Raw genomic sequence first — 15053 nt, forward strand, 5'->3', positions numbered from 1 at the left:
AATTTGCAAAATCAGAGTTTATGTCCTCTTGTATTGAGATTTACTCTATGTTTTATATAGAAGTAACTTTTATAAAATGCCGGTGCGTTCATGAAACATAAGCAGATAGATTCTCAAGATTTTTTTGCTTACAGTTTTTTGTTGGCGTTCACATCTACTTGAACGATGCCTTTTGGCGTGATCAATTCCTATCTCGTGGGAGGGGAAAGGAAAGGAGCATTACAAGCACGCGTACACACGTACACGTACACACACGCACACGTACACACACGCACGCAGACACGCACACAAGCGTAATGGTGAAGGCGGTAGGCACAGTGTTTGTGAAGACAGCGGCACCTTTAAGGTGTGGAGCCAACGGTGCATAATATACCTGAGACGCAAGAAGTAAATAATGTGTGGAGCTGCGAGGTTATGCTCTATTAACAAAAGCTCTGAATCATGGATGTTGGGAGGAGAAGGAGGAGAAGCAGCTTTCAGTGCTCGTTCGCTACAAACAGACTCGGTGACAGAGCGAGACAGAGAGAGGACTACGTTTCTAGATAGATTATCCAGCCAGAGAGAGAGAGAGAGAGAGAGAGAGAGAGAGAGAGAGAGAGGGTTACATTTATGGATACATTATCCAGCCAGAGAGAGAGAGAGAGAGAGAGAGAGAGAGAGAGATAGGGTTACATTTATGGATAGATTATCCAGCCAGAGAGAGAGGACTCCATTTCTAGATAGATTATCCAGTCAGGAGAGAGAGAGAGAGAGAGAGAGAGAGAGAGAGAGAAAGGACAACACTTGCAGACAGCCTATCCACCCAGGGTTGTTATACTGAGAGAAAGAGACAGACAGTGACAGAGAGAGTGAGAGGAAAGAAAGAAGTGGCTACATTTATCCAGACAGGTGTAGTGGTAGTGGTGGTGGCGGTGGTGACGTCATTACGCAACGTTATGCAACAACAACAGCAACAACAACAAGTAATATAAATAGCCAGGTGCATTCGTGACAAGGGGGCCGACCGACCGCTGCCTACATGTGAAGTAATGTTGCGTGTGCAGGGGGAGAAAGGCCGGTTTGCGGAGCAAGAAAATGATGGTATAAGTCGCCTGCCGCCACCGTGTGAGGGACGCCCCTCCTTCGCACAGTCCGCCCACCCCTGTGTAATGAGACGATGGTCAATGCTTTTTTTTTTTTTTTTTTTTTTTTTTTTTTTTGGCTTGTTTCATATGTTATATTATAATATAAAGGGTGTCCATAAAGTCCCGGGACCATTCCAAGTATTTATTGCCCAGAATGGTACTGGGACTTTATGGACACAGTGTCCACAAAGTCCCAGTACCATTCTGGGCAATAAATGCTTGGGTTGGTACTGGGACTTTACGGACACATGGTGTCCATAAAGTCCCAGTACCATTCTGAGCAATAAATGCTTGGGATGGTACTGGGACTTTATGGACATTTCGTGTGTCCCCCCAAGTTCCCAGTACCATTCTGGCAATAAATCCTTTGGATGGTACTGGGACTTTATGGACATCGTGTGTCCACAAAGTCCCAGTACCATTCTGAGCAATAAATCCTTGGGATGGTACTGGGACTTTATGGACACTGTGGCCATAAAGTCACAGTAGCATTCTGAGCAATAAATCCTTGGAATCCTTATAGTGTTTTTATTTGTCCCAGTACCATTTTGAGATATAAGTCCTTGGAATGGTACTGGGACTTTATGGGCACCCTGTACGTATGTTGTTTTCATTTCCTGCCCCGCAGTCAATATGGTTTACACGAGTGATTGACAGTATTCATGGTTCCCGTGCCCTACTTTGACGACTTTTTTTTTTTGAGGGAATGCTTTTCAGTCCTCCTCAGTGAAATCATGATAAAAGCAACAGAAACCGTTGTCACGAATAATTAGTAAAAGCAATCGTAACGAACAGTTACAGTAATCAAGTTCCCACCCTTTTTTGATGTCTTTGAAATACTTAACAAGTCTCCTGTTGGAATAATTTTAAAAGGAACAAAAACCGTTGTCACGAACAATGAACAGGAATCTAATTCCCACCCAGGTGAAGTTTTTGAGGGAATAATTGAATTATTTTCAGTTTAATTTTTTTTTCCGGATCATAATGAGACAGGAACAGTAACAATTAATGCTTTTTCTTACCCATATATTGGAAATAAACAAAGATTTTACTTGTCAGCGCATAGTGGAATATTGTAGAAGGGTCTAATGTGAAATGGAAAGAAAAAAATGTAGATTAAAATGTGGAACAGGAACAAAAACATGGCACGGTAACAAAAATAGTAGTTGTTTTCCCCAGACATTACAGTATATATATATATATATATATATATATATATATATATATTATATATATATATATACATATCTATATATATATATATATATATATATATAATATATATATATCTATAAATATTATATATATCTATATAGATTATAATATATATATATATATATATATATATATATATATATATCTATTATATATATATATATATATATATATATAATATATATATATATAATATATATATATATATATATATATTATATATATATTAATTATATATAAACATGAGCAAAACTAAATAATTTTCCCTACTTGCAGTGAAGTTGACGGTAAATACATTTTCAACGCAGTGGAATATATTTAGAGCAATTGTTTTTGCACCTGTTAATGTTGCGATCATAAACATTTATCTAGTACCATTCATTAATTAGTAAGAAAAACGTATTTTCCAAGCCAGGGTAAAGATTTTTCAAATGTGGCTCCATATCCCTCGCTCATTTCAGGTCCATAAGTAAACATGGAACTTATTCACCTTGGTAGAGGACAATTAGATAGATGCCTTGTCTGTATGAATTTAAAGATTAGTGAGGGAAGGGGTGAGATGTGAATCATTTTCTTTTGCTAACCAAATGAAATATAAACCCCTTTCGTTCCTTTTTTATTGTACCTCCTTTCATATACGCTTCCTTCCGTCTTACTCTCCACTCTCCACCCTCCGTTTACTGTCAATTTCCGTTCCAGCGCTGAATGACCTCATAGGTCCCTGTGCTTGGCCTTTGGCCTAAATTTTACATTTATTCTATATTTATTTACTTAATAATAATCCTTTTGCATGAGGTCTGTATTCAAGCTACAAAATCGACCGTACCTATAACCTATTAAGATTCTTACGAAAAAAATCGTACATTCGTACTTAACCAAAACTCATCCATTCTCTGATATTTCTCCCGAATACCAAAGGTCAGTAGACTGTTGTAACGTACAAGTAACGTACATGTACAGACGCAACATGCATCCGTACTTGTGTAAAAGAGGCCTACCTCATAATGCACCGTTAAATCATTATATGAAAAAAAAAGTGGGGTCCACATTTGCAGGAGCACTTAGGCTGGGAGCAGATTCTCGGGGGCGACGAAGCTTGGAAAAGTGCGCATTTAATGGGTAACTGAGCTAATGGGAAAGAACGAGAGAGAGAGAGAGAGAGAGAGGTATTAGCCAGACGGAAGAACAAGAGAGAGAGTAAAAAAACCTATTGGAATTTTCATGAACGAGGAATAAAAGTAAAAAAGGGTATAAAAGAAGCAGGAATGAGAGAGAGAGGTATTAGCCAGACGGAAGAGCAAAAGAGAGAGAGACAGAGTAAGAAAAAGTATTGAAATTTTCATGAACGAAGATAAAAGGGAAAAAAGGGTATAAAGAAGCAGGAATGTAAGAAAAATGAAAGTGTGGACAGAGTGAGAATAAAGAAAAAAAATGAATAATTGAATTGATAAATGAATAACACCTAAAATAAAGTGCCAGAGTCGATATACCGCTAGTCTGTCGATCAGCCAGGTCGAGCAGCGTTGCGTTTGGTCATTGCTCAGATGGGTGACCTTCCAGTAACGCTCCCGTGTGGGCAAAGGTATGTGGCTAGCAACCTCACCCTAAAAACTGCTAATAAACTTTAAGGGTAACATTTCCTGAAAACAAACCCTCTGAAAGGGAAGGTGTCTAGGTGATAAAAATTTGATGAATGGTTTCCACTAAAGAATTATTACTTTGGTTTATCTTTAAAGAACGTTTTTCTCTATTGTTCATCTTTGAAGAACGTTTTTCTCTATTTGTTTATCTTTAAAGAACGTTTTTCTCTATGGGTTTATCTTTAAAGAACGTTTTACTCTATTGTTTATCTTTAAAGAACTTTTTTCTCTATTGTTTACCTTTAAAGAACGTTTTTCTCTATTGTTTATCTTTAAAGAACGTTTTTCTCTATTGGTTTCTCTTTAAAGAACGTTTTTCTCTATTGGTTTCTCTTTAAAGAACGTTTTTCTCTATTGGTTTATCTTTAAAGAACGTTTTTCTCTATTGTTTATCTTTAAAGAACGTTTTTCTCTTGGTTTATCTTTAAAGAACGTTTTTCTCTATTGGTTTATCTTCAAGAACGTTTTTTCTATCGGTTTATCTTTAAAGAACTTTTCCTTTATTGGTTTATCTTTAAAGAACGTTCTTCTCTGTAGGTTTATCTTTAAAGGACTTTTTCTCAATTGGTTTATTGTTAGAGGGTTTTTTTTCCTTAAAGAATAAAAAAAAAAATTTTCTTCACTGGTTTCTCTTTAAAGAATAAAGAACATTTTTGTCCATTGGCTGTTCATAACTGAACCTTTATGAAAACAGTGAACGGGAATCACTTTGATCTTCGGTCGAAGAAGTTATTAATCTTACCTTTTACACAGGGGGAGTAGAATAATTAAAATTAAGCATTGTAAAAGTGTAACCTTATTACAGGAGGATGGAGAGAGAGAGAGAGAGAGAGAGAGAGAGGAGAGAGAGAGAGAGAGAGAGATGAAGCTTTTATCCCTTGAAAGAATTGAATGAAAGAATAAAGAATAAGCAATAATGAAGTATCAATGTCTCAAAGATCAAGCAACATCCCAAAGAGAAGTGAAAAAGGTTCAGGAAAATGTGAAAAACATAAGAATAAATACATAGCAGAGACAGAGAAGGGAAGAGTCTTTTGATGCAGAATATGTAGACGGAAGTAAGCAAGATGATTAGTATGCTAAGGTGAAGCATCAAGTTAAAAATGTAGACTTTCAGAAAAGTATAAGAATTACAGACATGGCGGAGACGGGGAAGAGATCTGTCACGAAGAACCCTACCTATGTTCCTGGCCATCGCCACCAGCAGGAGAGACGGGCCTTGCAGCCCAAGGCAAATGGACCTCCGGGCCTTCTGCCTACGGCGACGCCTGACGAAATTCAGGATCGTGTGGAGGTCGAGGTCGTCGAATGAGGGCATCTTGACTGTTCGCTTCTCACTTCTCTTTCCGGGAAATCAGACAATCTACTCACGCTGCCATTTCAAAAGCAGATTTTGCTTTGAGGGGAAACTCCTTTTTTTTCCATCAAAGATTCAAATTTTGGCGCCTGTCCTCAATCTCATCTGTTGGGGACATCATTGGAACGATGTCCTGGAAACGAGATGTCTAGTATCGTCAGACATGATAGCTCTGATGTCTTGTACAAAGATAGCCTCATTCTTTAGAGGAGTTGTAGTAGAATCATACTGCAATGTTATAGATACAGTTTTCAGTGTTATTTATTCTTTCTCTCTTAAAGCTTCGTCATTATTTGCAGTCAGTTTGGACTATTTCTTGTGTCTGGAAAGCTTTCTCTCTCGAGACGCTAGGCCAGCTCAGCAGTTCTGGCAGAAACAGCAAAACTGTTTATATTATTTTATGAAAAGTATGATTTCTCGTCTACCAGTAACCAGTATCTAAATGGCAACCAACGTGGGAGGCCTCGTTGTGTCCGTCAGGAATTCTAAGTACTGTAGACTCTGCGGACTTATCTGCTGCATACTCGGGTGATATTGGATTAGGCGTTCTATAAAAGCACATATTGTCATGATATTCACAGCTCCCTCCCTCCCTGCCATCGAGACATTGCCAGACGCACGATAAACGCCACACGAATGTAATAGTTCCCAAAACCAAAACAAAAGTTAATCGATTTTTTTTTTTTTTTGTCTTCCAATCACCGTTCATCCATCGATCCCCTTTATCGGAACTCTTTTGTTATTGTTTTCATTTGCTTTTCACGGGAGTTCCTGAGGATGTTTTGGGGTCCTAGGAACGTCTGGGCCTTCTGTCATTAATTCGTCAATCCGCGAGTACCTAGGAAAGGGGGTTTCACTAGAATCTAGAACAAGATGGCGCCATGACGACGCTGTGATACATTTCACTTCCTTCCGACGTAGAGGTATTGCTACCGATCGGAATTTAAGCGCTCGTCACCCACACACACTCTGCCTCCTACACAGATTTCTTTCTAGAACAAACACTTCTTCCTCCAATCACAATAGATGTTAAACTTGAGAATTCATCGAATGTGCTCTATTCAAAGATAATGCTCAAATAGGCTACACGTCACCCTGAGAGGAATAGTAATTCTGTCTTACGACGCAAAACATCAGTCACTGCTGAACATAAAACGACCACAGGCAGACACTGTAGGCGACATGTTACCCACTCCCCTCGAGCTTATTTCACGACGACCTCGAGTTTCGCCACCGTCTCACGACACCGCCACATATTAGAAGGCTTCTCCGATCGTCAGGGGCTCGTATCATTCGCTAAAACCGCCGGGAAATCGCAAAAAATGCAATCGCAAGTTCGGGGAGCGGACGGAGGCGACGTGCAACAGCGCGCCTTGGATATCACTATAGATTCCTCTCTCTCTTCGGATCTATTATGCAAGACCAGCTCAAGTCACTGAGGACTAATCCGTTTTTAGCCTTGCTGCTTCTTCTTCTTCTTCTTCTTCTTGAGTTTTTTTGTAAGGGAATCGTTTGTCACTTACAACGTTCTGCTGCTGCGTCAGTTTTCTCTAGTTCTCCCGCAGAAAGTCTTTTGAACAACGCGAAACAAAAGACGGGCGTACTCGACGTAAAATTGCGGTGGACGGAAATAGAGTGGATTCTTCTGAATGACATTCTGAAGTCTCTCTCGCTTACAACCTTATTCCGTTGCCACTCCTCTCCCCCCTCCTCCTGATCCCTCCCCCAACCCCACATTCCCCCTTCTGCGACGACTACTGTTGTAGCGCCACCCCTGGTCTCCCACCCCCCCCCCCCCCCTCGCTCACCGCAAGCTTACTACGCAAGACACGAATAAAATCGTTTATTATGCCTCATGGTCAGTCTTAATCCAACTGCGGCCGTGGACTCCTTCGGTCCACTCATAAATATATAGTATAATATAACCTCTTCCCTAGTACGTTTATATGTATATAGCTACTATTTATATCCGTCTTTTCAGAGTGATATATATATATCCACTCCAACACTTTCGCGTAGAAGACGATCGCTTTACGTCAACAGATATATCTTCTCCCAGATGTCAAAATGGTCTCCCTCACATTGTCTCACTGTTACGTCACCTCCACAGGAGTGTCCCGCTACCTCCCACCCATCCCCAGACATCCCTTCCCCCGACCTCCTACCCCACCCCCCCCCCTCATCCAACTCCCCCCCCGTACCCGTCCCGGGTGACCCGCGAATGGGGTGGGGAAGGGCCATGACTCCATGGAAGGTGTTGTAGTGGGTGTCCGATTGTTGTCGTTCACCCTCGTATTATACCTTTCATGATTATCTGTTGCATATAAACAAAACTGGGGCGTGTATTCATTTTCTTAAGTAAAGTAAGATAATAGTTTAAGGTTTCTTTGTCTATCTTTGTTTTCGCTTAATGCAAATACCATACATATCGAGAAAGTAATCGGCAAGGTGTTGTAAGGTATTTTCACTTGGATACAGTCGCTGAACTCTTCTATAGATAAATATTAGTTGAAATTGTGCTTATTTTGATGAATATTCATAAGATCATCTTTTAAGATCTATTTCTTGGCCTATCTTTGGTTTCGATTCAATGTCAACAACATTCATATCAAGAAAAGAATGAGTAATATCCCGAAAGATACTTTAACTTAGATACAATCGCTAACCTCATAGAGAAATATGAGGTGGCAGCGGGGAGGTTTAATATTTAAAGTTCCTAAATATTTCCGATGTCGAGGTAAACGGCAATGAATTTGAATAAGATGGAAAGGAAATGCGAAAAGAATTCGACGCGATCTGGAAAGTTTTGACGCGGGGTTTAAAAGACGATCACCCTCCTACTCCTTCCTTTAATAGCGTGCTGGAATTGAAGGGGAAGATGGGAAGAGGGAAGGTATTGTAAATGTGATTATAAGGACGCGCGATAATGCACATTGTATACGTATATGTGTATATATATAATATAATATATATATATGTATATATATGCCCAGTTTATTATTTCCTCTACGAACCATTTGTGTGTGTAAGAGAGAGAGAGAGAGAGAGAGAGAGAGAGAGAGAGAGAGAAGAAGAAGAAGAATAGATCATACTTCTTTCATAAAAACGAAAGAAAACCAAGCCATGCATCATATAAAACTCAAAGAGAACTTCTCTCTGAAAAATCAGAGAAATTATCTCTAAAAATCAGACAGAAATTCTCTCTAAAAATCAAAGAGAATTTCTCTATAAAAATCAAAAGACAAATTCTCTCTAAAAATCAAAAGAGAACTTTTCTATAAAAATCAAAGAGAATTTCTGTATAAAAACCAAAAGAGAAATCCTCTGTAAAAATCAAAGAGAAATTCTCTCTTAAAATCAAAGAAATCTCTGTAAAAATCAAAGAGAAATTCTCTCTAAAAATCAAAGAACTTCTCTATAAAAATCAGTGAAAAATTATCTCTAAAAGTCAAAGAAATTCTCTCTAAAAATCAAAGAGAACTTCTCTCTAAAAATCAAAAAGAAATTCTCTCTAAAAATCAAAGAGAAATTCTCTCTAAAAATCAATGAAAACTTCTCTCTAAAAATCAAAGAGAAATTATCTCTGAAAATCAAAGAGAACTTTTCTCTAAAAATCAAAGAGAAATTATCTCTAAAAATCAGAGATAAATTCTCTCTAAAAATCAGAGATAAATTCTCTAAAAATCAGAGAAAAATTTTCTCTAAAAATCAGAGATAAATTCTCTCTAAAAATCAAAGAGAACATCTCTCTAAAAATCAAAGAGAACATCTCTCTAAAAATCAAAGAAAATTTCTCTATAAAAATCAAAAGAGAAATGCTCTAAAAATCAAAGAAATTCTCTAAAAATCAAAAGAGAACTTCTCTCTAAAAATCAAAGAGAAATTCTCTCTTAAAATAAAAGAGAAATTCTCTATAAAAATAAAAAAAGAAATTCTCTAAAAATAAAAGAGAAATTCTCTCTAAAAATCAAAGAGAAATTCTCTCTAAAAATCAAAGAGAACGTCTGTCTACCCCTCGACGTAGAGAAACGCGAAAACTTACCGAACTCCCCCGAGTTGGAGACTCCGTCGCTGTCTTTGAGCTTGACGGCGAGGGCAGGGCGCGCCCCTTGTTTGGCCGCCCCGCCCCCCTTCTCCGACAGGCAGCTCTCGGTGTCATAGCTACGGTCGGAGGTCGAGGAGCTCACTGGACGGGCGGGCGTCGGGGTCACGGCTCTCTGGTTTTGGGTCGAGACCCTGTTGGGTAGGGGGACGAGAGAGAGTTAAAAATATCTACCAGACTCTAAACTATAATTGTTACTTAATTTTTTTATCATTTTCATAATTCACCTATTGAATAATAGCAAGAGGTTAAAGGAAAGTCTAACTTGACTTAAAGAGGGGGGCGAGAATGAGTTAAAAATATCCAGTGGATTGTATAATCTCCGTAAATAATTCGTTAGTTATTCTAGTAATCCACCAATTAAATAATTGCAAGACTTTAGGAAGGTCTAATTGTACTTGAATGTTGATTTAAAGATATCCACTAGGGTTCATAATCTGTTACGTAATTTGTTCATTATTTTGACATCCACCTGTTAAATAATTGCAACATTTGAAAAAAATCTAATTGTATCTGAATATTGATTTAAAAAAACATCCACAAGGCTTTTTAATCTGTTAAATAATTCATTCATTACTTTGATAATTCACCTATAAAATAATCCCCAGAAGTTTTGGAAAATTCTAATTATACTTGTGTATTGATCTAGAATAATCTAAATTAATAATAAACATGTTATTATTTAGATGATTACTATAATCAGAAGACATTAAAATTAAGATTAGAAATAAAATGCGTTCATGATTACCATAAAAAATGGATAAAGTATAACTTGAATTTCTTTTATTATAAGAGGAAATTTCTCATGTAAAATGCACATTTGCACTGATAAAATAAGTAAACGCAACATACTTACTTTTGATCCATAACATAGCTTTGGGAGTAAACAGAAAAACATTGCATTAGAACTTGAATTTAAGAATGGAAAATATGGAATATTATGATAATTAATGAAAGGAGACAAGCACACACAACCTAAAAATATGATGACAACTTACACACTCGGGTATTTCATTAAGTAGCAAGATCTCGGAAATAATCTGGGTCACTTTTAAAATCTCTAGGAATATAGGAGAGGTTCTTAGCAAGCTTTGATTATTTTGTCTAAAATGGGAGTAAGTTTATTGTCTTATGTAGCGGGAAACCGTAAATTACTGGTCGTCTTAGTGGTATTTTGAATAGAATTATATTTTTTAGATGGTAAAAGAGGAAATTCACATCTTCCCTCAAAGTGTAAATTCTTGACAAAAAGTGGAACCAGTAAGAGGAGTCATCAATATGTTTGGTTATGCAAAAACAATACACATTTCGTTTCAGGGAGTTATTTTAAGACCTCGAATAAAATACAGTCAGAGATAAGCTCAGACAAAGACTAACATTATAAGGCTACTTCCTATAAGTTATTGTAGGATAAAACAAAACGAGCAGTCATAGGTTATTTTAGTGTACTTTTTATGGCCAAAACAGGGCAAGGAGACCCTAAGGAACGAGGAATATCACTCAAAATCGATAAGGAATGTTGTGCGAATCTCTCAATAATCCAAACTGCTGTCATGATCACAAACGGAAAGAAAAATATGAAAAGTAGATAGTTATGTAAATTTTACAAAAAGGCCATTTCATAAAAAAAAAAGTAGTTATGTTACGGGCCTAAAAAATAATGACAATAAAAATAAAATGCAAAGAAGTCAAACTAAAAAGTACAGTTATGTTACGGGCCTACAAAAATAATGGCAATTACAAAAATAATGACACCAAAAATAAACAGTAAATGCAAAAGACTGATAATGGAAAGACGAGGGGAAACTGAGCTGTTTCGAGAACGGGAACTAAACACTAGAACTGTGAATAGGATTCTCTCTCTCTCTCTCTCTCTCTCAGCAGCTTCAGCATCGACGATGAATAACGCAGGAAGTATTGAATAATGAAGGCCGTCTTCCCACACAAGGTCACGTGACGGTGAACTTTATATTCTATGGTCGGGTCAGCCAAGCTTAGGTCAAAGGTCAAGCTGGGAATAGGAAGTCGGCGGCCCCGTGTCACTTTCCTCCGCTGTGAATCTAAAGTTCTTTGTAGTGGAAATTCATTATAGGTTGCGAAAATGTTTCTTCGTCGTTTTATTATTGTAAACTTTGTATGGTAGGCTTATTAAAAGCATAAATCTCGGTTCAAGTTTCTTCGTTATATCATTATGAGCGTTGTATGCTAGCCTATTGGAGGCATAAACGTTATTTCATGTTTTTTCATCATTTTATCATTGTAAGCTTTGTATGGTAAGCTTATAAGATGCATAAATGGTTATTTGTGTTTTTCATCCTTTTATCATTGTAAGCTTTGTATTGTGAGCTTATAAGATGCATAAATGTTATTTTATGTTTTTTCATCATTTTATCATTGTAAGCTTTGTATGGTGAGCTTATTAGAGGCATAAATGTTATTTTATGATTTTTCATCATTTTATCATTGTAAGCTTTGTATGGTAAGCTTATAAGATGCATAAATGTTAATTTGTGTTTTTCATCCTTTTATCATTGTAAGCTTTGTATGGAGAGCTTATTAGAAGCGTAAACGTTATTTCATGTTTTTTCATCATTTTATCATTGTAAGCTTTGTATGGTAAGCTTATAAGATGCATAAATGTTATTTTATGTTTTTTCATCATTTTATCATTGTAAGCTTTGTATGGTGAGCTTATTAGAAGCATAAATGTTATTTTATGATTTTTCATCATTTTATCATTGTAAGCTTTGTATGGTGAGCTTATTAGAAACATAAATGTTATTTTATGATTTTTCATAATTTTATCATTGTAAGCTTTGTATGGTGAGCTTATTAGAAGCATAAATGTTATTTCATTTTTTACACCATTTTATCATTATAAACTATATGGTAAGCTTATTGGAAGCATAAATACCAGTTCATGTTTATTTTCATAATTTTATCATTATAACCTGTGTATGGTATGTTTATGAGAAGCACAATCGTTATTTCTTGTCTATTCATAATGTTATGATTATAAGATTTGTATGGTAAGCTTCTGAACAATTTTGATTGCGAATAAACATCTATCTTGCATACGAGTATTTCTATTGTTTTTATATGTTTTTCTTTTGATAAGTTTATTTTCTTTAGGGACACAAGAATGTTAAGGCATTTGTATTGCAAATGAAAACTGTTTTTGCATAAACGAAATTCTACTATTTATATATGTTGCCCTCACGAAATTCTACTATTTATATATGTTACCCTCTAATCGTTTGTTTCAGTCTACCTCTCAAATGAGAAAAGGTTAGAATTGCACATCGTCTCTCATAAGATTTTGAAGGTTTCCATTTTCTTCCGTTTTCTCTCTCCAGAAGCGAGAAAATGTAGCCGAGGGTAAAGAGCATGGGCCTATTTACGTATTTTTTCATCTATGAAGATTCTGTATATTTTCTTGTTAACCCTTGTCCCCCTATTTTCTTTCTTTCTTTTATATTTTCAGTCACAGACATACACGAGTGATTTGAAGGTTCCGGATTCCACCTCATGGGAAAACAGGTATGTGCCACTTTTTAAATATTGAATATTTTTATGTAGGCTCGTATTCAACTAACTCTTTATACGGCATGTTAAAGGCGATAGGTAAATATCAAATAGAAAACTTCACTTCTTTTTTTTTTATATGAAAACGCTTCCTGAATTACGGAAATTATCGACTGACGTTCGTGGGTAAAATATCCTCGATGGAGAGAGAGAGCTTTCAAATCATTTGGGGAAATTAATATTTTATTAGTTTCTAATATAGTTCAGCAGTGAATTGACAAGAGGTTCAACCTTTGAAAAAACGGTAATATTCGTTTTGACATTAATTGTTGTAGAAAACTTGAAATCTGTAAATGTACTATATTAAGAGAGAGACTTGTCGTATAACTCTACGGACACAGACAGCCGAGTTTCAGTTACAATTGCACCGTGCATTGTTATTTTCGATTTTTTTTTTTTTTATACATAGGGAGGTACTATACTCAACTTTAGTAAAGGAAAACAATACTCGATTAATTAATATTGGTAGTTAATGTATGATATTATATGAACAAAATTAAAACAGAAACTATTTAGGAAGTAGTTTATTTTCGATAATTCTGTCATACCTCTTTCGGCAATTAACAGAGTTCTCGAGTTATACACAAAATGATAATTACATCAGTTAACAAATAAATTATCGCAGTTATGATTAATGTGACATTTCTACAAAGCCTGTTATTCCCAATAATTTTTTTCTTTGATAATTATGAGAAATAATTAAGAGTGCTTCCGTATCCTTATTCCTATTCCTAATATCATCGGAATTTTCAGAATTTAGACTGGCCACGATGTATCTATTAAATTTTGCCTTCATCTTTCTAGGTAATGGAGCAGCATTTTCTCTCTCTCTCTCTCTCTCTCTCTCTCTCTCTCTCTCTCTCTCTCAATATTTGTCTGCTTATTTGCATGAGCATATCAAACTGAAAACAGAAATATACATAAACGCATGTATCTGTACAAATCCGTATACTCTCGTATGAATTCATGTATATATATATATATATATATATATATATATATATATATATATATGTATGTATGCATACACACATATATATATAAAATAAAATTATGCCATGAATTCGTACGAGCAGTATACAGATTTGTATAGATACATGCGTTTATGTATATTTCTGTTTCTGTTTGATATGCTCATGCAAATAAGCAGACAAATATTGAGAGAGAGAGAGAAAATGTTGAAATGTCGATCGATTTCCTATGAAATAATATATATATATATATATATATATATATATATATATATATATATATATATATATATACTTTTTTTCTTCTTATGCCTCGTCTTGTGAAATCACTGAGATACTGTTCATATATTGCAACAGTTTGGGTAAATGTTGCAAGACCGTTGCACGGAGTTCAGGTAAGTTAACAATAATCGAGGGACCGTGGTATTTTTCAAAGCAGGATTCGGTTTGCAATAGAAAATTCATTCTTCAATATTTTATTTTCTGGCAAAAGGAATTGTCTCCTACTTACCGAAAGATATTTGGAGTATTATTTATTTTGGTGGAGAGTGGTGCATAATATCGATATTTTTTCAAGTGGATTGCGATATAATACTTCTGGAAAATCTAAGCAGCTGACATTTTTTTTTTCACCTCCTTCGAATGAACACCATAATATTTTTATGCAACTTCTTGAAGTTTAGGCCAAATGGCCCCTTTTGTGGGCTTGTTCCATATGAATAGGGTTCGTATTTTGAATAATAATAATAAAAATATAATAAAATAATAATAATAATAATAATATATTATTATTGATTATTATTTTATTATTATTATTATTAATAATAATAATAATAATAATAATAATAATAATATAATAATAATAATATAATAATAATAATAATAATAATAATAATAATAATCAATAATAATAATAATAATAATAATAATAATAATAATAATAATAATAATAATAATAATAATAATAATAATAAAGAACTAGCCAGCGATGACACATGGCAATGGCTACAGAGGGGAGAGCTAAAGAAGGAAACTGAAGGAATGATAACAGCGGCACAA

General features: G+C 35.4%; 2 protein-coding genes across 2 annotated transcripts in view; one reads left to right on the forward strand and one right to left on the reverse strand.

The window, feature by feature from the left end:
- LOC135197265 (NACHT domain- and WD repeat-containing protein 1-like) overlaps positions 1–15053 on the reverse strand; it is a 106586-nt gene that overhangs the window by 26941 nt on the left and 64592 nt on the right. The window contains 2 exon segments of the mRNA XM_064224369.1: positions 9379–9572; positions 10295–10312. Coding sequence (XP_064080439.1) covers positions 9379–9572; positions 10295–10312 — 212 coding nt within the window.
- Positions 1–15053, forward strand: part of LOC135197263 (uncharacterized) — a 124999-nt gene that overhangs the window by 8000 nt on the left and 101946 nt on the right. The gene's annotated exons all lie outside the window — the stretch shown is intronic.

Source organism: Macrobrachium nipponense, chromosome 18 (assembly GCF_015104395.2).
Source record: "Macrobrachium nipponense isolate FS-2020 chromosome 18, ASM1510439v2, whole genome shotgun sequence".
NCBI classification, from domain to species: Eukaryota; Metazoa; Arthropoda; class Malacostraca; order Decapoda; family Palaemonidae; genus Macrobrachium; species Macrobrachium nipponense.